This window comes from Crocodylus porosus, unplaced genomic scaffold, assembly GCF_001723895.1.
Source record: "Crocodylus porosus isolate Cpor-Errol unplaced genomic scaffold, CroPor_comp1, whole genome shotgun sequence".
NCBI lineage: Eukaryota > Metazoa > Chordata > Crocodylia > Crocodylidae > Crocodylus > Crocodylus porosus.
Genome location: NW_017728910.1, coordinates 30,380,831 through 30,402,673, shown reverse-complemented (window position 1 = coordinate 30,402,673; position 21,843 = coordinate 30,380,831). Strand labels below are relative to the sequence as shown.

Sequence of the window (21,843 nt, the reverse complement as noted above, 5' to 3'; positions counted from 1 at the left end):
TTCAGCCTCCACAAGAGAAGGCCGAGGGGGGATCTAGTGACCTGTTACAAACTAGTCAGAGGGGACCAGCAGGCACTGGGGGAGTCCCTGTTCCACTGAGCACTACCAGGAGTGACTAGAAATAACGGTCACAAGCTGGCAGAGGGTAAATTCATATTAGACATCAGGAGGCGCTACTTCACATTCAGGGCGGCTAGGATCTGGAACGAACTTCCAAGAAAAGTGGTGCAGGCCCCTACCCTGGGGGTCTTTAAGAGGAGGCTAGAAGAACACCTTGCTGTGGTTGTTTGACCCCAGTACTCTTTCCTGCCATAGCAGGGGGTCCGACTTGATTATCTGCTCAGGTCCCTTCTGACCCTACTAACCATGAAACTATAGTTACCAAAAATGCATGGCAGCATTCCTCAACAGAACAGACAAATTAATACACTATTCTTAAGCATAAGAGACTGCCTCAGTTTATCAAGGACAGTTTTACAAATACTATATAAATTATAAGCACACTTTTCTTACTCTAACACTTAATAACTTCACGTACTTCTTTCTTCAGCTAACCCAGGAAAACGAGATTTAACAATTCCTACAAAAGTCAGAGTCAGGATCCTGAACACAACCGTCTTCAACTTTAGGAACATACCACTTAAATTAAGAAGCCCAGTTGCAGACATCCAGAATAGAAAATTTTTAGCAGAACTTTAAAAAAATTTAGGGGGGGTGGGGGAGGGAGGAAATCATGGACAGTAATAACATACACCCAAAATTTAGGTTTGTCAGGGAAGTTATCATGTATCTGTGTGGTTAAATATCAAAACAAAAACACTAGGGCTGTGCGAAACACCATCGTTTCATTTCAACATCCATTTCACCATTTTAAAGGGACAGCATTTTCTTCCCTTGTTTCATTTCAAAGCACTGTACTGTTTCAACGTTTCACCCATAGACTATAATGGGGAATCATGAAAATGCCTAGAAATTCGTCATTTCTTGCTTGATTTGGATGAAAATTCCAGGGATGGTACCCACTTCTGAGGGCATGAAACCTGCAAAGTTTCTGGGAAACTGCATCTCAGACTGTTCAAACCAAAAGTCCTGACACTTGCCAGCAGCGGCAGCCTCCTCTCATCGCGTATGCAGATCCAGAGCTTCACACCCCTGGGATGAGTCCAGCACAGCCCAGCAGCCCTCCCAGGGTGCGAGCCCCCAGATCTGCACTCCCGCTCAGGCTGCTTCTCCCACTGGGGACCGATACCCCGCCTTGCCTACCTGCTTGACTATAGCCCCCTGCTCAGCCTACACCTGGCTCCAGCCGTCCCGTATGCTCCCTGCCTGGCTTCAGCCTCCCCCGGCAACTTAACAGCAACAGCAGCTGCATTGTCGGCCTTGTGGCACAGCCCCCCTGCATGGCAGGAGGCAGCGCAGCTCAGCCCCAGCTGCCAAGTTTCTGTGAAGCCTCCACCACAGCATGCTGCTGCAGCTCAGCTTGACGCAGTGCACAGTAGGCGCTGTGTGCTTTCAGACAACTTCAGGCTGTCATCCAAGGCTGCATGCCACTCGCAGAGACCGCTGACCACACTGGCCCAGGTCCCGTGTGCATAAGCCCTGCACCATCCGGCTGTGCATGCAGGACCTGGGTTGCATGGCTTCTGGGAGGAGTCCTGCACAGCCCCGTAGCCCTCCCGGGGGTGTGGGCGGGATACCCCGATGTGCCTCTGGATGACAGGAGGCTGCTGCAGTTGGCTGAGACCGCTGTTGGGTGCAGCCTGTGTGGAGTATTGAGAAGACTGTGCTGCCACTGGCCCAAGGAAGCAGCAGCAGCAACAACAAGCTGTCATCCTGCGTGCACATTCAGGGGCCTGCAACCCTGGGAGGTCTGCAGGGCTGTGCCAGATTCCTCCCGGGTGGCACAGGCCCCTGGATCTGCACACCAGATGACAGGAAGGTGCTGCTGCTGTTTTTGGCCAGCAGCAGCACCATTCTTCCTGATGCTGGGCACACAGCGCCGATCCCAGGTGGCAGCAGCAGCCTCCTGTCATCCAGCATGCAGATCAGGGGCCCACACGCCTAGGAGGAGTCCGGCACAGCCCCACAAGCTCTCTGGAGGTACAGGTAGGCCCCCGATCTGTGCGCCAGATGACAGGAGGCTGCTGCTGCTGCTAGCTGGAACCTGCGGTGGGTGCAGCCTTTGTAGAGCGCTGGGAATACTGCCAATGACACTGGCCCCAGCTGGCAGCCACAGCATGCTGTCATCCCACACACAGATCCAGGGGCCCATACCCTGGGGAGGGCTGTACCAGACTCCTCCCGGGGGGGCCCCCGGATCTGCACGCCAGATCACAGAAGGCTGCCGCTGCCAGCTGGGACTGGCGCTGAAGCCAAGTAAGCCCGGCTTCCAAACTCAAAACATTTAAAGTGCCTTTGTTTTGTTTTGAAGCTGTTTCAAAGGCTTTTGTTTTGTTTCTATATCATTGTTTCGAGCTTCAAATGGCATCAAAACAGCTTCAAAAGGAAACACCAGGGAAAATTTCGCAAAGCCCTAAAGAACACCTCTTGCAGTATTTCAATGGGATCCTCAAAAGAAAAAAAAAAAGAGTCTCAAGTTACTCCCATTTATGGTACTGAGTTCAAAAGTGAGCCATATCCCAGAATTCAACATATCATCATTTCTCTCGGTCCAAGAGCTTTATTGAAGTGTGTTTAAATGGAGACAAATATCTGAATAACTTAGAATACTAAAGGGCAGGATTTCAGCCCATGTTCTAAGGGCATCAATGGCAAAATTCATTGGCATCAGTGGGGCCAGGAATTCATCCTGCTACACAGAAAGGGAAAGAATTAGCACAGAGCAACATTCTCTAGTGAGCTTAAAAAGAAAAAAAATCTAATACTTCAAGGGAGATAACCTTATAACATGTGATAGATAGTGACCCTGTGAGGAAGTCCTTAAAATTTTCAAGAGACAGGACACACAGAGAGCTGCTAGTTCATCTGAATTCAAGTTTTACTTGACTGCTTATACAGAAGAACGTGTTTGACAGGTAGGTCTTGTATGGTTGTTAAGAAAGTTCCTTGGTCAAAAGGTATTTATTCCAAGAAATCCCCTCACTACTACTATAATAATCATTTATTGTTTTGTTTAAATTCCTACAACTGATACAAGTCATGGTTACAACTGGTATTCAAAGACACTTAATCAAAGTATCAAGGAAAAAATTATTTTACTCACGCTGCATGTCCATGGATCTGTGTTAAATTCTTTCTGCAAAATAAAACATTTTGTTTTATGCTTTGAACATAATAGATTGCAAATTGTGAAGAAAGCACTGATTGCTCTCTAGTTATGAAAAATTATCTAAGAATGTATATATTAACAGGTAAGAAGGATTTTGATCTTATTTGAATTGAGTTAATGAGTGGAATATTTGAGACATAAGACCAAGATACCTGAAGCCACATCAGCTGGTTACAGGGACGTACCCAAGCAGGGGTACGTGTGGGTGGGCAAGGACGGAGTACCACCACCCTTGCTGCTGCCTCACAGGAGCAGGGCTGGGGCCAGGTGACAGCAGTGGCAACCCTTTGCAGGTCAAACAGGTGCCACCCAGACTGTCAAACGGGGTGGGGGGGAAGAGAAGATTGCACGCGGCAGCTGCTATCTACCACCCTGCACCACCGCTCCACAACCAGCTGCCACCGTCCTCCCTGCTCCGCAATCGGCTGCCAGGGGTACACTGCTTGAAAAAGTTTGAAAGCACTTGTCCTAGACTACCCCCCTAGGAAGTACAACACAGCCAGTTAACACAGCTTTCAATATATCAGCTGTCTTGGATTCACTGCAGTATAAAAGTCAGGTTACCATACAATTATAGAGAGACAGGCATGGAGGGGACTTTAGGAGGTCATCTACTCCAATTGAGAGATCCCAGGAAGAAGACCATATCTCTTGCTGCAAAGGCAAGCAATACCCCCCACAATCCATGTGAATCTATGGGGTAAAATTCTTTCCTGACATCAAATAGGGTGATCAAACTGACCCTGAGCAGAGAAGCAAACCCTCTAACCAGAAACCTCCAGACTTTTCAGTTCCAGCAGAAGCATCAGAACACTCCACTCAAAATCCAGAGTATACGGTAGCCAATATCCAATGTTTCTGAGGAACAGAGAAAAAACCCAACACTTGTAACAACAGGAGGGGAAAAACTTCCTTCTTGGTCCCATGTGACAAGCAGCAAAGTCCAGAAATACTGGAAATCCAAAACCCCTTCACTCTACACTGCAACCTGGAGACCACAGACACAAATCCACACACCAGAGAGCCAGAATGTCCCTTTCCATCATCTTAACCCCTCCATAAACCTATCCCAACTTTTTAATATTCTTTCATAACCAAGCTATTTCAGGAGGTCTGTTTCAATGTCCTGCTGCCGAGTATGGTCCTCTTCAATCTCCACCTGCTCTGGACTGCAGAGCTCTGCTCATCTCTCAACAATGTATACGTGTGGGGCTCCTGGATTTCCAACTGTTGCTCTTTAAAGCACAATCCAGGCACTTATACTCCTAGATCATTCCTGCCCAATGCTTGTCCAACTTCTTATTGAAAAACTCCAATAAAGGAGATATCACAACTTCTCTAGGGAGTTGATCCCACTGCCTCACTTTTATAATGGTGAAGACATTTTTCCTGATAACCAGTCTATACCCACTTTGCTGCAACTTAAAGCCACTGCTATGCATCCTACTCTCTGCAATGAAGTAGAAAAAGAGTTATTCCTTTTCTTGATTGCAGTTCTTCAGATACTTGAATATTGCTATCTTGTCCCCTTTGAAATTGCCTTTCACAAGCTGAACATGGTTATTTCTCACCTCTCCTCACATAGTTTGTCTTCTATTCCCTTTATCCAAGCCTGCCTCTGGACTCTCTCCAACTTCCCCATGATGTTTTTTAATACCACAGAACTGCATACAATACTCTAGATGAAGCCTAATCAGTGCCAAGGCTTACGTTTTAATGTCCCTGTTGAGACAGTCCAAAACTTCAGACTCATGTTGAGTCCTACACAGTACACCAGTACCCTAATCCTTCCTTGTGAACACCTTCTTGTAGCCCAAGCCAGGGGTCACCAACATTTTGGGGAAAAGTGCCAAAAACACCCACAACTTCAACTTGTAAGATGTTAGTGTGCCAGGGGTAGAAGATGGGGGAGTCACGAGGGGCCCAATCCTTACTGTTGCCATGTAGCTCCAGCCCCTTCCCCGCCATTCACCCAGAGGCACACGTGCCAAGCAAAATGCCTTTGACTGCCACACTCTGGCACCGGTGCCAGGGGTTGCCTACCCCTGGCCTAGGCTAAGAGTAGTCACAGTGCAAAATGCTATTCAAACTGTATAGAGTGATGGATTTAGCCAGGCATGCAAGAACTTGTTGTAACTGAAAGAGGCAAGTATAGTTAGTTTAAGCATAATCAAGAGTTGAAAAATCCTTCTGGGATGCAGAGTAAACATTTACTGGGCTCTGTGCTGCCAGAGCTGAACTGGAATAGCACTTGGCCTAACTCATTTGTACAGGGATGAGACCAGGGTGGATTTGATTTAAATCACTGGTCGGGAAGCCTTGATTTAGTAACTGTTTTCTACAAAAAGTACATTCTTGTTGTTCGATATAACTTTAATATATATTATTCACAACTCAGAGATAGATATAGGTTTCATTTTTAGAAGGCACATGCTATACATTTTAAAGCAACTATTTATTTTGATATTTTTTCAGATGAATTTTGCAACTACATCAGAAAACTGAGTAACAATTTGGTTATTTCATTTACCAAAGCTAACTGAAGCAGATACTTGTAAAGTCATTGGGAGGTGAACTATCTCCTATTCACTAGCTCAATCATGGATATTTGGGGGATATTTTTACCACGCTGTACGAGGATGACATCAAATGAGCACCACCACCACATGTTATTAGCCAAGGGCTTTCCTCACTTTCTTCTAGATTTCTTCACATCTTTGGTTTCAACTTCTCTCTTTTATGGCTTAGCAAGCCTGCTGCAATGATAGGTCTTCCCTTCTACCATACCATTCATTCCCTCACTAGATCCGAATCAACGGAGAGACTATACTCGAAACCTATTTCTCAAGACTTCTGGAATATTCTGCTCAAAATGGTTCTCTTTTTCTTCTACTGCCCCCCCTCCTTGCATTTATCTCCAGGCTCCTCCCCCTTGCCCAGATCTACTCCACCCCCAACAATCCACTCCATTTAACTTCTTGAAACAGCACTTTAAGTAATCAAGTCTGTTCTCTCTCATTTCCATATACTGCTGTTAACAAGGATGTTATCTCTGGAGAGACAAATCCTCAGTTTGAGAACTGAAGCCAAGCATCACAAAGATGCTTAATGGGATCTTCTAGACTGAACACCGAGTCTCACTGAGTAGAGTGGTTTTCTTTAATCTTTACTAATCCATAGAGAAGCCTCTGGGAACCCCATAAGATCGGGCCCCTAATATAGTCCATGGCCTGTTGTGACACATTTATAAAACTTTTCTAAAAAGGTGACATGAATATATCGTCTCAAATAGTATATAATTAGAAGTTATAATCCCCATTCCATGATATCTTTGACCTTTAACATATCTTAAATTAAAACTATCTTTATATAAGTTTAATTTTAAAGCATTTTAACCATAAAAAAATACAATGAAATTTAAAAAAAAATCTGAATTTTTTTAAAACAACCTTTTTTATTTTTATCCACCCTAGATGGGACTCAAGTGATGACTTTTAAGTTGACATATCAAGTTAAAACTGCAAAGACAAGCTCTGAGAAGAGCTTTCAGTCACATTAGCATGTGCTCAAAAGCCATGTTTTCTCTGTCCAAAGTCAGAACATGCATTTCTTGCTTTTCCATATAAACAAAACAATGTTTTAGTTCTTCTCATGGCCTTTTATTACTTGGATTAAAAGGGAGGCAGAAAGGAAGCTGCATGTAAGACTGTAGCAGTCAAATAATTTTAGAGGCAATTTTAACACCGCTCCTTCTGCTATTTACTTTTTTTTTTCCAGTTCTCAGCTTGGGAGTTAATATGCAATTGTATTTATTTACTTTTCTCCTTCATATGAGGGAGTTTTTGAGCTGTATTGTATACATGGGAGCATGTGTGGTTTTTTTAAGTTTGTTTCCATAAGAAACAGAGGCAGTCTATTGTTCACTTTCTTTCCATTGCTCAGTTACTAGATAGGAGAGAACAGACAGGGAAAAGAAAAAGTTACAAGACTGAATGCATTCAGGAAACCCCGGAACATTTATAGACAATGTAATTTGCCACTGAAAAATCCAGTTCAATTATTTGGAGCCACTAACAATTTCTAATAGCAATGTGTATCATCACTGAGTACAGCTTTTCACTTTTTAGCATTCAGTCAGACAGGAGTTCTCCGTCATAATTCACACAGATGAAAAAGTAGACTGGAGTTTCCAGATCTGAATGAAGATAAGACCAGTGGACAAATTTAGCAGCCACTAATGCCTGCATATGGTTTTGGACAAGTCTTTGCAAAGTATTTGAAGGGGGGAAGGAGGAGGAGGATGGCGGGGGTAGGGGGTATACAATGGAACTACAGCATCTCAGAATTACTGTAAATTCACTTAAGGATGAGGGGTTATAAAAGAGCTTAGCACATGAACAATGCATACCCCCAGCAGCTGGGAGGGCACGGCGATGCTGGCAGCGGCAGAAGCACAGTGGTGGTGAACGCATGGCAGAGGCAGGCAGCTCCTGCAGACGCCTCTGCCGCTGTCAGCAGCAGGGTAAGCGGGGAAGAGGGTGGCGAGTGATGACCAGAGTCAGAGACCAGCTGCAGACACCGCCAGTGGCAATCACTGACTGCCTGCAGATGCTGCCAATGGTGTTGGCAGTGAGGCGGAGCTAACGAGCCTTTTTACAGGGGGTGCACTGCCATGCTTAGGCGGTGCATGCACACCTGCATGCCCCTATGCATCCCTAGTAGCTTAGCAGACACCCAGAAGTTACAGAGATCATTCAAAAGAGCGTACAGGCAGTCCTCAACTTATGTTTTGAATTACAAGGTTTCACACTTACAACATTTATAAATTGACCACCTGTTTCAGCTTTATGACATCAGTTTCTAGTTTACAATGCCTGACCCGACACGGCGCCATGCCAGCGAACAAGTTCGCTGCATCGCCCATCTCCCTGGAGAACATCTGTCCAAACTTCCTTGGACACTTTCTTTAAGAAAGCAGACAAGACTCCAGAGAAACCTGCAGCCAAGACTCCGGCGAAGACTCCAGCCAAGCTTCTTCAAGAAGTCCAGCAAAGTCACCTCAAAGTAGTCCTTCCAAATCAATATGATTGCTATTTACAATATATATACATTAATGAAGCTTTATTACTCATCTAGAATTGATCGAGTACAAAATTCTCAGGTATTTTTGGTGAAAACAGGGTTCAGGAACCAACCCCCCATTTATAACAGTGTTCCTTATGAGAAAATTGGTTCCGAGTTACGAGATTTTGACTTAAGACATGGTTTTCAGAAACCAATTGTGTCGTAAGTCCAAGGACTGCCTGTACAGCCAACAAATTAGCCAATACAACAGCTTCACCCAGCTGGGTGAACACAAACAAGACAGACAGAAATGGGCCTTAAAACTAGATATCTATGCAGCTTGTGTGTTAAAGAAAACCAGCTACAAAACTGATAAAGTCCCTGACTAGCCCCTTCTTATGCCCTAGACCAGATTTTAAAATAGGTGTAAAGAAAATACATTTTATTCATTCAGTTACTTCAACTAGCTGAATTCAATGACTTGTTCATTCAAAGATGGAAAAAATCTGAGGGGAAAAAGGGCACAAATTTGCTTTCTTTTTCAGAAAAAGGAAAGACACACACAGCATGAGGATAGATTTAATGATTCTAAATTCTTGGAAAACATGGTAACTGGTACATGTACAGTCTAACTCCAACATTACAGATGAGCGAATTGTATAAATGTGTGTACATCTAAAAACATCTTATGTAACCAATACATTTTACTAAACAAACCAATTTTGAAGTGCTAGGTTTGGGCATTTTAATGGATTCTAATTTCTATCAAAATGCAGTTTATGCAAATCATAAGGGGAGAAAAAAAAGTCTAGTGAAAAAAACTTCACTATTTTCTAACATTAATTTGAGTTAGTAATATCACATGTCATATTTAATGAAAAGGTTCAGATTCATTGTTACATTTTAAATTGTTACAAGTCAAATCTGAAAGAAAAATAAATAAAAACAACAAGCAGAAAGGCAAAATGTAAAAATCAAGTTTTCTTGCTCACTAAAAGTATTTACACCTTGTCAAGTTAGCTTAGTTCAGTCCAATCCAGGTCTCACATCATAAACTTCCACCAACATAAATCCAGCAGTGCCAGAAGAATTAGAGAAAGGACTTAGAATAGGGGCCTGCAACGTTTTTGGGCAGTGCCAAAAACACTCACAGCCTCCCCCTGTAAGATGTTGGCATGCCAGGGGTGCACTGCAGGGAAGCCAAGAGGGGCCCAATCCTCGTTGGGGCAGGGCAGCCCCAGCCCGTTCCAAGACACACGTACCAAACAAAATGCCTTTGCGTGCCACGCTATGGCATGTGTGCTGATGGTTGCCTATCCCTGACTTAGAAGGTGGAGGCAGACATTTAGTTATCCATCATGGTTTTAACTCTTTAGACATGCACAGAAATTACACATTTACCCCCTCTCCATAAGCCTCTACTTTGCGGAATATGACCAAGAGAAAAGAACAGTACAGAAAAGTTGCAAAAAATCAACTGGAATGAACCAGTTTTACATAAGGAAAAAGCAAATGTCGAGTTTCATCTGCTATTCCCATAACTGAATTCCAATGAGATTAGAATAACAAGGAAAGATTGTGAAATAAGTGAAAATTTTGAATGATGAAAGCAATGAAGGGGGGGAAGGGGCAGGGAGGAAAAGGTAATTGTTTTCAGCAGATGTTATTCAAAAGTATTATCTGGCTGAATTTAAACTCTACAAAAAGGGTGGGAACAAAAGGAACATTAACAGTGCTTTAAAATATTTGTTTGCTCCACCCAAACATTATGTTATTTGTATGAAGATGAATTACTTTCAGCTGTTAACTCTTTACTTAGAGTGGATAAAGGTAGTAAAATGCACAGGTGCCTCCGTGGTAGTAGATATTATATCAGTCTATTTTATATGTAAACTTACTCAAAACAGGTTATAGATAAATGAAACTTTAGCAACATATACTGTTTCTTAAAAGCAACACAAATGCTAGTCTCTATAGCAGAGAGAATCCTTCCACAAAGAAATTTCAGGAAATAAGATTCCACTGCCAAATAGATTATATGTACCCTTTCTCCTCTACAAAACTATAAAAGACAGATAACCTAATTACTTGGTCCATAAAACCACCCCTCCCAGCTTGGAGTGGCTGTGGTACAAATGAGAAATGTTTATTCCAGTGTGTGTCCCTTTATCAACAAAATGTCTAAGGCACTGGACACGCACACATCTGTAAAGATAAGCTGCCTTTACACTGATCTACAGGAGAAGCAGACACTCTGGAACCTTTTCAAAAACAGAATGTTTCTAAAGGGCTGAAGCTGGTGCATTCAAATTATTGTGTGAAAACCAGCCAAAAACAATCCAAATGTAGTAAATCACTTCAACTTTAAACCTGGAAGGAACAGTGTTAAACCATGCCCATATAACACTTGTCCAGTGGAGTTTAGAAGAAGCCAGCATGGAGGTTCCAGGTGGAGGAGGAAGGGGAAAAACTGAAGTAAAACTCTACCAACTGAAGTACCATGTCCATTTCTATCTGGGGGAAGATGCATTCAATGCAAAACTACAAACAGCTCCCTTTACACATCAGGGCAATGCAATAATGCCTACAGCAGCAGCTACTCCAAAAAAGCTTGTCATCTGTCTACTCTGGACACTGATGTAAACTTGCCCTATTTTTTTGTACACAGGTGTATGTCCAGGTGCCAGGTTCCTAATGAAAACAGCATCAGATAATCCTGCTATGTTGGGAGAACATTGCCACTTAACTCCCCATTTAAGTGGAGCAGGGTAGGAGTGAAGTTAAAGAGAAAAGGTGTGCACCAAGCACTGAGTCACTAAATCTATTTATTCATAGGACACTACCAAGAAAGGAAGAGGGTTGTAGCCTCTTTTCTCCCCTCCCCTTTCCCCCCTTATTGTGCTCTCTCTTGCTCAAAATGCAGTTCCCAGATAGACATAGCAAGGAGTGCTACTGGAGTCCAGACACAGGGCTTGAACTGTCACTGCCACTAGGAACCACTGAGCTGTATGCAGCCCATTACCCAAGTATAAACTCAGCGTAGACGTGCTACCACTCAGCTTTCTTTTTAAATATGCTTACTTTGCACAGATGCAACTATGCAACGTGCAAGACAGATTCAGGCTCAGCTGAGAGCTGTGCCATGAGATTCCCACTAGACTTGATGACAGCAAGCACCTAATGAATAATAATGAGATGAAAGAAAAATAGCAAATATTGCAATTTCATCTAATCCCAGAAGAATTTGCAGTTAACCACACTCTCACTCCCTTCAATAATACAGTAATACTTTTGTCACTCTAGTTTCACAATAGAGAAGCATGAGCATTTCACCTTGAAAGGTAAATGTTATCTAAGAAAATGTTAGGGTCTTTTTTAGCAGATTGTCATCCAAAAATGATGTCCAAAACCAAAAATCATACAAACTAGGATGAAACTGAATCCAGGCAAGATGAGGAAGTGATACTGCTAAGGAAGTAATCTGAGGAATTTGGGTACTACTTGATGAATGATCCCTGCCTGCAGAACATACTGTTGGTACACACCATCGAAGTCCTTTTGAACATCTTGTTTCCTTTGCATATGCAAAAAAATAAATCAGGCAAAATGCCAACTTCCAAATAAGGCTGGCTGGAGGGCTGACCCATTTTTTCAGAGATCTGACCATGGTTTTTAATGTGTTTGTGACCTTCAGGCTCACTTCCTGCAAATGAAAATGGGAGCAAAGCTCCCTTACCTTAAAAATAACAATGATACAAGAGCATAGTCCCAATTAAGGTTTCTAGCATAATATTCAAATCCCACCAAAAAGTCCAGCCTATGGTACTTACAGAGATCACCTCTCTTTTATATCCACAGCCAGTGACAAGAGCTATGTGCTTATGGGGCTTTATCCAGTCTATATCAAGGAATCCTGCTCTTGTCTATGAGACACGCACAAAATCATAGACAGTTAGGGCTGGAAGGGATGTCAGGAAATCACCTAGTCCAACCCCTTGCTCAAAGCAGGACCACCCCCAACTAGATCATCTAGGGCAAAGCTTACTCTACCCAAGTCTTAAAAACCTCCAAGGACAGAGATTCAACCACTTCTCTAGACAACTGGTTCCAGTGCTTCACCACCCTCTAGTTGTGTTTCATCCTACCACTTTAACCAGGGGCATATGAACCTAATAAGCAACAGGTGGATTTATTACAGATAGCTACCCAGCTTCTCTGTAGTCAGTCCCACGGCAAGGAAGTTTGGCACCCCGGGGCAAAGCCTGCAGCAGCAGCCTGCCCACACCCTATGCACAGATCTGGGGGGCACATGCCCCCCATGCTTGCCCAGGAGCACCTGCAGCAGTGGGAGCTGCCCTCCCCTGTGCCCTGCCAAACTAGCCACTTGTGGCTTCATCCTGGCACCCCTTTACTCCAGCGCCCGGGGCAGTCACCCTGCTTGCCCCGCTCTTGCTACAGCACTGCCTATAGTCAAGTTAACTTACAGCAGTTATAGCTACTGTCTGCATTTCAGCAATAGGCCTGGAAAAAAAAAAAGGATAAATATTTTAACATGGATGCCAGAGGGATGAGACACCAGTAACCTTAAGATGTGACTTCTCTTCCTTCCAGTAACACAGATCAAAGGGTCCTGGTCAGCCAGAAGGGAGAAGAGTTTAGCACTGAAAAGAAGAGGATGAGATGTCTTATACGCTGGTGTTTGAGTCACGCTGTCCGGTAAAGACAACCACTTGCATCCAGTTTTCTGCCACTGGCCAAGTCGGGCCACGAAGCTTGTCGATGTGCTAACAGGCGAGCGAGAACGGACAGCCGCCTCAGGCGCTGGCTCCGAGTCCTTATGAAATAGCCCGACAACAACCGCAGCGGGCCTCACGCAGCCCGGCAGCAACAACGCCCGGATGCACCTACGCGGCGGGCCGCGCCGAGCCCCTCAGGCAGAGCGGCCGGGGCCCGGCGGGGCTGCCCGCACTTTCGTTTCCTGCACTTCAGCAACGAGGAAGTAACGGCGCCACCCCCCGCGGGGAAGGGCTCGGAGAGCCCGTCTGGAAAGGCTGCAACTACGGCTTTCGCCTCGGCTCGAGGGGCCGCGAGCAGGGGCTGGTAACTGGGCTGTGCGGACGCCCCGCCCGCGCCCCGGACCCGCGCCGCCCCGTCAGCCGCGGGGCCCCGCTCCCCCCCTCGCGCCCCCTCTTGCCTTCGCCGCGCCGAGCCGCTCCCTCGCGCCGCCTGGGATGGGGCAGGAGCCGCGGCCGCCTCGGGGAGGGAAGCAGCCCGGAATGGAGGGGAGAGGGCACAGGAGGAGGCTGGGCGGGGCGCGGAGAGGCTCTGACCCGGGCCCCGCGGGAGCAGGGCAGCGCTCCGCCTGCAGGGCGGCGCGGGCGCCCCGTCGGGGCCGCCTTGCTCCCTGCCCCGCCGCGGTTCAGCAGAGCCGGGGCCCCTCGTCCTGGGCGGGCGACGGGCAGCGTCCAGCAGCCTCGGCCTTTCCCCGGCTTGTTAGGCAGCGCCTTCGACACGGTCCGGATGCAGGGATCGCTGCCGCCTTCTTTTCAATCCCCGGAAAACTCAGTAGAGCTGCCCCTGCGTGTGTGATGGAGGCAGTCCAAGTCAGTGCTGCATGGAACCGGTATCGAGCATCTTCACTACGTTTTTGTGCAGCATCTACTAGAGCTGGAATTTAAAAAGAAAAAGAAAAAGTGAGGTGCCATGAAAAAATGGCAAGGAACTTATATTGCAGGGATTTCTCTCTGTTTGCCTTGAATTCGGGTTGATGTCACTTGGTTCTGCAAAACATGCCTAACCCTCTATGAATTTAAAGACCCCTGACCTCCACAGAGAAAGTCAAAAGGCTGAATTGATGCAGTCTTCACAGCTTAGTCCAATAGGCAAGTGAACAGACACTGGGTTTTGGTTCCTGAAGTGGAGCCACAGCCCTGCAGTGGTTCAGACCAGAAGCAGCAGGTAGAGAGGGGCAGAGCATGCCTTACTGCTCTGCTGGAGCACACCGCTTGGGCCAAGACTAACAGGTTTGCAAGGAAGGTCCAAAGCATCCTGGAGGACTGTGAATTAATAGGAATTACCACCTGATCAGTTGCAGTAAACCTAGCATCTTAAAGCAAAACTACTATCTAGTTAAATTGGTTTAAAAGCATAATCTGCACGTTTTAAATGAATCAGTAGAAACTGAATCGGTGATCTTTCACTACTATTTAATACAGAAAACATTCTGCCCCACCTTTCCCCCAACGAAGGCAGGTACCATTTCAACAGATTTCTGTGCATATTTACACTTTATTGTATTTAAAGCATATGGATTGTAACTCATTCATGCCTTTACAATTATGGTATAAAAGCAACCTATTATTTATTTTACATTTTCAGTGACTCACAACTTTTTATTTTCAGTTTTGACTTTACTTTGGAATTCCAAGGTATTGATTTGTCTATTTAACATGGTAAGCCTCTAAGACATCTTAGGTTTTCAAAATCAGAGCATTTTCCATCAATTTTCCATTCTTTGCATTACAGTAATAACATTAACTAACCATGTCAGTTTGCAATCCAGTAAATGCAGTGGGTGTGCAGTATTTGCAAAGTTTAACCTGTACTGATACGTTATGTTCTAAACAGGAAATGTGCTTTGATTCAGGTGTTTGTGTTTTTTCCTCAGGGAACAATTTATAATTTTCTATTAATGAACACTGCTCTGTAGTCCTGTATTCTATTAAAAGGCCATATTTGTTATTGGTTCATGTTCTCAGCTACTTCCACCACATAGGAATAGAACTTTTAGGAAGATTTGTCTTTCTACTTTCATTGCTATTTCTATTTTCTCAAGTCTTTTCCTTGTAAAATGATGCCACTGAGCACCCAATTTGTATTTTGCTGAGTCTACCAGCATGTACAGATCTAATTAAGATTAAATCATGTACCCTGTATCAGTCAGTCTCTCACCTGTTCATTGTATTACATGCACTATAGGGGCTTTTCATGAAAAAGTCACAACAATCCAAATTCATGTGTTTGAGAATTAAGTCAGTCTATAACGCATCAACCAGTTCATATTATTCTTATTGTAAGATTCAAAGGAAATATTTTTCCAAGGATATTGTACATTTTAAGTTTTTCCATAGTCTTTACAAAATCACCTTGATTTTCTTCCTTTTTTCCACCTGCTGGCAGAGCCCCCCTTCAGCATCGTGCAGCCCTGTCTGCCTGAGACCCAGCACCACCTGTGCCACATAGCACAGGCCTCCAACAGCCTGACCCAGGGGCATGCACCTTCGGGCAGGACTGGACAGCTCTTGCTGTCACCAGGGTCCCGACTCTGCACGCAGCGTACTGACACTGCACACCAGGCTCCCTGCCTGGAGCCGGCCTGGCCTGATATGAGGAACCATTTGCAGGGTATGATGGGCTAGGAGGAGGGGTGGAGGTAACAGGGATGAGAGGGAGAGGATTGCGGGTAAGGGAGCACTTCAGGTCAGAGAGGTGGCTAGAGCTGGGCTATACCAGGGGAGGCTAGCCTGGAAGGAAAGGAACTTGCTCAGCCCAGTCCCTGAGCCCCAGTCAAGGGCTTTCCAGGAAGGGCATGGGGAAGTGCTGGGGCACGGGCACGGGGAGCAGAGCAGCAAGGGCTGGCACTGCTGGGAGCCACAAAGCACTGGTTGGAACAACTACAGCTAGACTCATGTCCTGGTGCTGGGATGGACCTAGTGGGGGCAGGCAGGGCACTGGGATATCAGTGCTTCTCAGCGCCCCACGTCCTGGTGAACAAAGTAGAAAGGGGCGGCTCTGATTTTTCTAATGATTGAAAAAAGGAAATGCCAAAGTGTGTATAGATATTTAGAATTTGTTTATTATAATGCTAGAGGCACTGCTAGGCTTCCAAATTGCTTTAAAATTGTAAATATATCAATAAAGCATTGCCCAAATCTACATATAGCATTGCCCAAATCTACATATAGCACTGTTTCATTTTAAATCACAAAATAACACAGATTTGGGGTATTTTACTGAGAGAATTTGGGTTCATCAGAGAATTTGGAATTTTTAAATGGGGAAAACACCAGGATCTTTACTGATGAGACAAGTGGCAAGACCTAGACAGAGGAGCCTGGGAAGGGAACAGGTTTCCCAGCCCCACTAGCGGGGAGCTCCCAGTGCCAGCTCTGTGACTGTAGGGCCCATCCTGGGAGATCTCTCCCAGGCTGAGCTCCTAGGGCTTGGACCATGGAGCCACCGCTGGGAGATAAGGGTCTCCTAGCCCAAGGCCCTCCACCACAGAGCTCAGGCTGGGAGATAAGGATCTCCCAGCCCTCAGTCCCCCATCACCATATCGGAATGGGGGTTGGAGTTCCTTGCTGCCAGAGCAGGGGGACGTAGTCCCCACCTAGGGTCCTGTGGCAGAATCCACCCCTGCAGCAGGCAGCTCCTGGGGGCAGGGAACTGTCTTCCACCCCCTGGTGGATGGCTGACCGGGAGCAGGTTTTGTTCCCAGTCAGGCATCTACATAAGCACTGTGGCACCATTACTAATCCTGAGTAAATTTGCTACTTGCATTTGCAGGTAGCAAATTTTCTTGGGATTAGGGAGGTTTACTGTGAAATAAGCATGTGCATGCTTACAAAAACTGCTACAAATCATATTGTACAGGATATACTTAATGTAAACAGTTTAGAGGACTATAACTTCATTGTTATGTAGAGAACAGGAAGGACAAACATAATTAGAAAATGTAGCTGCTAAATACACAGCCAAGATGTTAACCTCATAGTCAAATTAAAAATTATATGATGCAGATGAAGCAAAAGTATTAGGAGAAAAAAAGATACCCTGTTGTAATTGTGTTTCTTTTGTTTAAAAAACAACAAGAATGGCAATAACACCACAACAAATGCTTTAAAAATATTAAAATTTAACTGAATTCAATCCCCTGATGGGACAAGAAAACAAACTTCACTGTCAACAATGTAAAGAATTTTCAGGCAAGTGAAGCATGACTTCTAGGAATGTTCTTTGGATGTCTATAACCTATATTTTGCTTATATTTCATTATCTGCCTGATTAGACAAAAAAAAAAAATATCCCTCCTTCACCTACTGGGCCCATTCCTAGCAAAACAGACAAGCAACACTGTTATTATGTAGTACTTATTTCAAGCAAACAAACAAATCTGAATATTAAAAATCCATGATATTTGCAGTGAAGTTTTCAAACTCAGCCTTAATTCTGTTCTTTCCTGTTCTCTTATCTTGAAGCTGAAAAGTCTTGTTAGCCTTGTCAAAAATATTTTACTGTTCCTGGGTTTGTCATAGACTTTCTGTGCAATAAGTAACATGATTTCTAACAACTCGACAAAAGTTCTTAGAATTGTGAGAAGGCAGTGCATCATTCTGAAATGCAGATGTGATATTTATTCATTTACAAGCTTATGTGCCATGGTCCCCAAAAATGCTCAGGGAAGATTACAATAAAAAACAGAGACATTATAGAAGCAGATAAAATATTAAAATAGAGCAATAATAAACAAACTTCCCAAACAGTGCCCCATAACTTCTGCTAAAAGCCTTTCCAATTGCGATACAGGTGTGGAAGTCAAGTCTGATGGGAAGCAGACAGGGGTGTTGTACCTAGAGATGCGAGTGGGGATTGGGCAGCATGGTTGGGATGGGCTGAGGGTTTGCTCTCCTGGGTAATAGCCAAAGATGCAAAAATGTGTGGGGTAGGATGGAATTTTAATGTTTAAAGTCACTGATTGGGGAGTCTGTTGTGTCTTGTGGGTTGTTTGTTTGTTACTGTAAGTCACTCACGCATTTTTGGATAGGATGGGATAGAAGTCTAAGCAATGCTAACATACATACATAAATAAATAAAAAAGATGTATGGTGCTTCTTGAAGATGCATAGGCTTGGGCTCTAATGGACCTCAAGAGGGAAAAAGTTCTAAAGCTGAGGACAAAACCACCTTTTTATGGAAGATTCAGAGTATACAGAGAAATGGCAGATGTATTAGTTGAACCTAGGCCAATAGATCTACCTAGGCAGAGCTAGACATGTTCTGGCTTTCATTTTTTTCTGTGATGTCTGGTGCAGAAATAAAACTACTGGTCATACGTGAAATAATCTGAGGCCAGTAATTTACAGAGTATGGAATAAGACAGTAAAAGCTTTTGTCTCTGACTAATATGGAGAAGGATGCAAGAGGGAAAAATTTACCAGCTGGTGGTAGAAACATGTTTTTTCTCTTGCTTCAAAACTTTAAATGTTATAGGTAATGTTGTTTGATGGTGCACCTCCTATTGAAATCAATAGAATCTCAGTGGATGCGGTCTATAAAGAGAAATATGTTCCCAATCTTAATTAGTATTTTGGTATTCTACAGAAATATAAACAAAGTATAAACACCTAAAAATATTTTCTGAGTTAAAACCACCAGAATAGACCGTGTAAAAAACTGATATCAGTGATTCTAATGTGCTTTAGAAACTTTGCTGCTAGATTTTATAATTTCTGAATCCAAAAAAAAGAAAATGTTGCAACTAAGATTGGGCTTCTGCCATTATTCTAGGTAAAGTACATGTGTGTGCAAATTAGAGACTATTTAAATAACCTAAATTTAATAAATCTAGATAGACAATATAAAAAGGATGGAATAAATAAAATATTTTAATTCTAATTCTACACCAAGAAAGAAAAACAAAGTCACAATAGAAATTTGTGGGCTGGGAACTGACCTGATATCTCCCGAATCCCAGTTTTGCACTTCATTTTTCAGTAAAATGATTTTTCTCCCTCTGTGGTAGTTGTTTCATTATATTTAATGGGAAGCTAAATGCATCACTTCTATATGTATCAAATATTTACAGTGTGAATCACAAAGATACTTGTTTTTATTTATTCATTTCATTCTACAATATCGTGTTAGTCAACAAGCTAACAGTCTTAAAATAGCTTTCAACAGATGTAGCTACTGGCAGCAAGCGCATTTAAAAATAATATTTAAAAAAAACAAAACCAAGTGAAGTGCAGGGGTTCAGTTTTGTGGATGTTTTATTAACGTTTTTATTTGAATAATAGGCTTGTACAACTTTTGAATCTCAAGCAGCAAAATTTGCAAGGAATCATTTAGGCTGCAAAAGTTGATCTAACAGTGAAAGCCCAGACATTGTTCATCATTCCTCAGGAGCCAGAAGAATTTAATAAAGGGGTAAACAATCAGAAAACCCAAAGTACCTTATTTATTCCTGAAGTTCTTGCATCTAGCTGGTTCCAAGTCACAGCCTGAAATGAGCAGTGGAAAAGTTTTGCTGTAGCCAGGCAAATTCACACAAACATAGTCAGAACTGCTGTAAGCCTGCACAAGCTTCTTACATGTACAAGCCATTATGTTTACAGCATTAGGATTAATAGATCTGTCTCACCCAGACTATAACCGGTAGCTTGTATAAATCTAATATAAATTTTCTGCTAACTGGCTAGTCATGTAACAATATTTATTTAGGGTGACTTGATGTCATGGACTGTTTTGAAGAAAATATTGCTTTTCCCCTTCTGGACTCTCTCCAATTTGTCCACATACTTTCTGTAGTAGAAGGCCAAAACTGAACACAGTACTCCAGATATACCATTCTTTAGGTTTTAACAGAGAGCCCAATTGTCTGTTCATCTTAGCATAATTTCTTTTCAGGGTGGCTGCAACCTGACGGTAAGTTTCAGAAATGGTTGCTAACAAGTTGCCCATCTAAGTGTCATTTAAAGCATGAGGTTGCAAATAATCTGGAATGGCATCTCCCAACTACCATTGTTCAGGAAGGTGCAGAAGGCATCCTGCCATAGCTTCACGTGGGGAAAATCTGTGGGCTGCTTGAGTCCCATGGATAGTCTTTAAGACCAGAGGTAATTTTTCATTCCAGTCTTTGCCTTGTTGCTGAGTAACCTTTTTCAAAGCCAATTTCAAGGTGTGATTAGTTCTTTCAACTTTGTCTAAGGATTGAGAGTGCCCTGCAATGTGAAACCACTGTTTTATACCCAGGGCCTTACAAAGTTCCCACATTACCTTCCCCACAAAGTGTGGACCTTGATCAGAGTCATTTTTGTCAGGGAACCCAAACTGGGAACAACTGATGAACTCAGACTGGTGGGGCAGGTAGAGCACAACATGGGAGTGGGGAGGGGGTGGGGCATGAGGTGGGTGGGGCTTGCAACTGGCCAGGAGCACAGCTCATACTTTAACAACTGCCTCCACACCTCCGATCACCATAGGGACTGATTGGATGGGCCTCTCACCTACCCAGCAGATCTGTATCCTTGGCCTCTGCCTCTTAAGTGCTCTAGTATAAAGGTGCAATCCTTTCCTTCCTGAGTGGGGCTGAGAACAAAACATTAGTAGCCATAAACACATCTCCCAACCTTGTTTCAATCCTACCCAATGGGGTAGTGTCAAAAAGGGTACAAGGGAGGAGCTGAAGAACTGGAGGCTGATTACCCTCCTGAACTTCGAGTACAAGCTGCTGGCCAAAGTCTTGGCCAAGTGATTTAAAACCATCCTAGGTGTGATCAACCATGAGAACCAGTCGTGTGGGGTGCCAGGACACCAGATCCATGGAGCCATGGTACAACTGAGAGATGCACTCCAGCTGGAGAGGGAGAGAGGGCAGAACGTCGCATGCCAATCTGTGTGGGAGTGCATCGACCACAAAGACCTGCTCAAAGATCACAAGGACCTGAGCTGGCTCACAGCCCACTGAGCCCTGCCAGTGAGGGCCCAAAGGCATAGAGGATCAGCTGGGGAAACCCAACTGCCATGAGGCCACAGAGGCAATCGACCACCTCTAGCTCTGCACCTGTGCCAAAGAGGTATGGAAAAGGGTGAAGTAGCTCTGCAAAGAGGTGACCAGCATCAACCAGCTAACCAGAGAAACACCACTGTACGGGCACCTCGCCAGACACCAGGGGAACCCATCAGCCCATTTAGACCAGTTTGTGTCCTGCATCAGGAGCACCGTATGGAAGGCCAGGAACCTCCTGTTGTATAGGCACACAGACGTAGATGTAGTAGGCTGTGTGAAAATGGCACTGAGCAAACTTGAGACCTACTACCAGAAATTGGTAGTGGAGAATGGAGAGGATGTGGCAAAAGCTACCTGGTACAGACACGTAGACCAGGATCTTCTGACTTCCCCCTAGTGGGAAAGGGGGCGGTGACAGTGAAGAGGAAGAGACAAATGGAACTAAAGACAGCAACAGCAGCCGCAGGTCCTCCAGTGGGAGCTGGAGTGAGAGGGACCTGGATGACAGGTGAACTTAGTAGGTAACCCCGCAAGCAGGGTGGGGATAAAAGGAAGGAGTTGCCTGGTCTGAGAGACCAGAGTTTGGGTGTGTAGTGTGTGAGGCGGATATTGTAACGGATCTAGGTGGCCAGCAGGCCTTTGTACAGGTGCGCAGGCACAGTTTTTGTAACTGGTTAAGGTTTTCTTTGTGGAGTGATAATCA

General features: G+C 44.2%; 1 protein-coding gene across 1 annotated transcript in view; it reads right to left on the bottom strand.

The window, feature by feature from the left end:
* The window catches only part of LOC109308579 (phospholipid scramblase 1-like), a 33,660-nt gene extending 20,370 nt beyond the window's left edge, over positions 1-13,290 (bottom strand). The window contains exons 1-2 of the mRNA XM_019532958.1: positions 13,258-13,290; positions 3,224-3,256 (exon numbers count right to left, since the gene is read on the bottom strand). Coding sequence (XP_019388503.1) covers positions 3,224-3,236 — 13 coding nt within the window. The 5' untranslated portion in view covers positions 3,237-3,256; positions 13,258-13,290. The remainder of the gene's footprint in view (positions 1-3,223; positions 3,257-13,257) is intronic.
* Between the last annotated feature and the right edge of the window lie 8,553 nt (positions 13,291-21,843).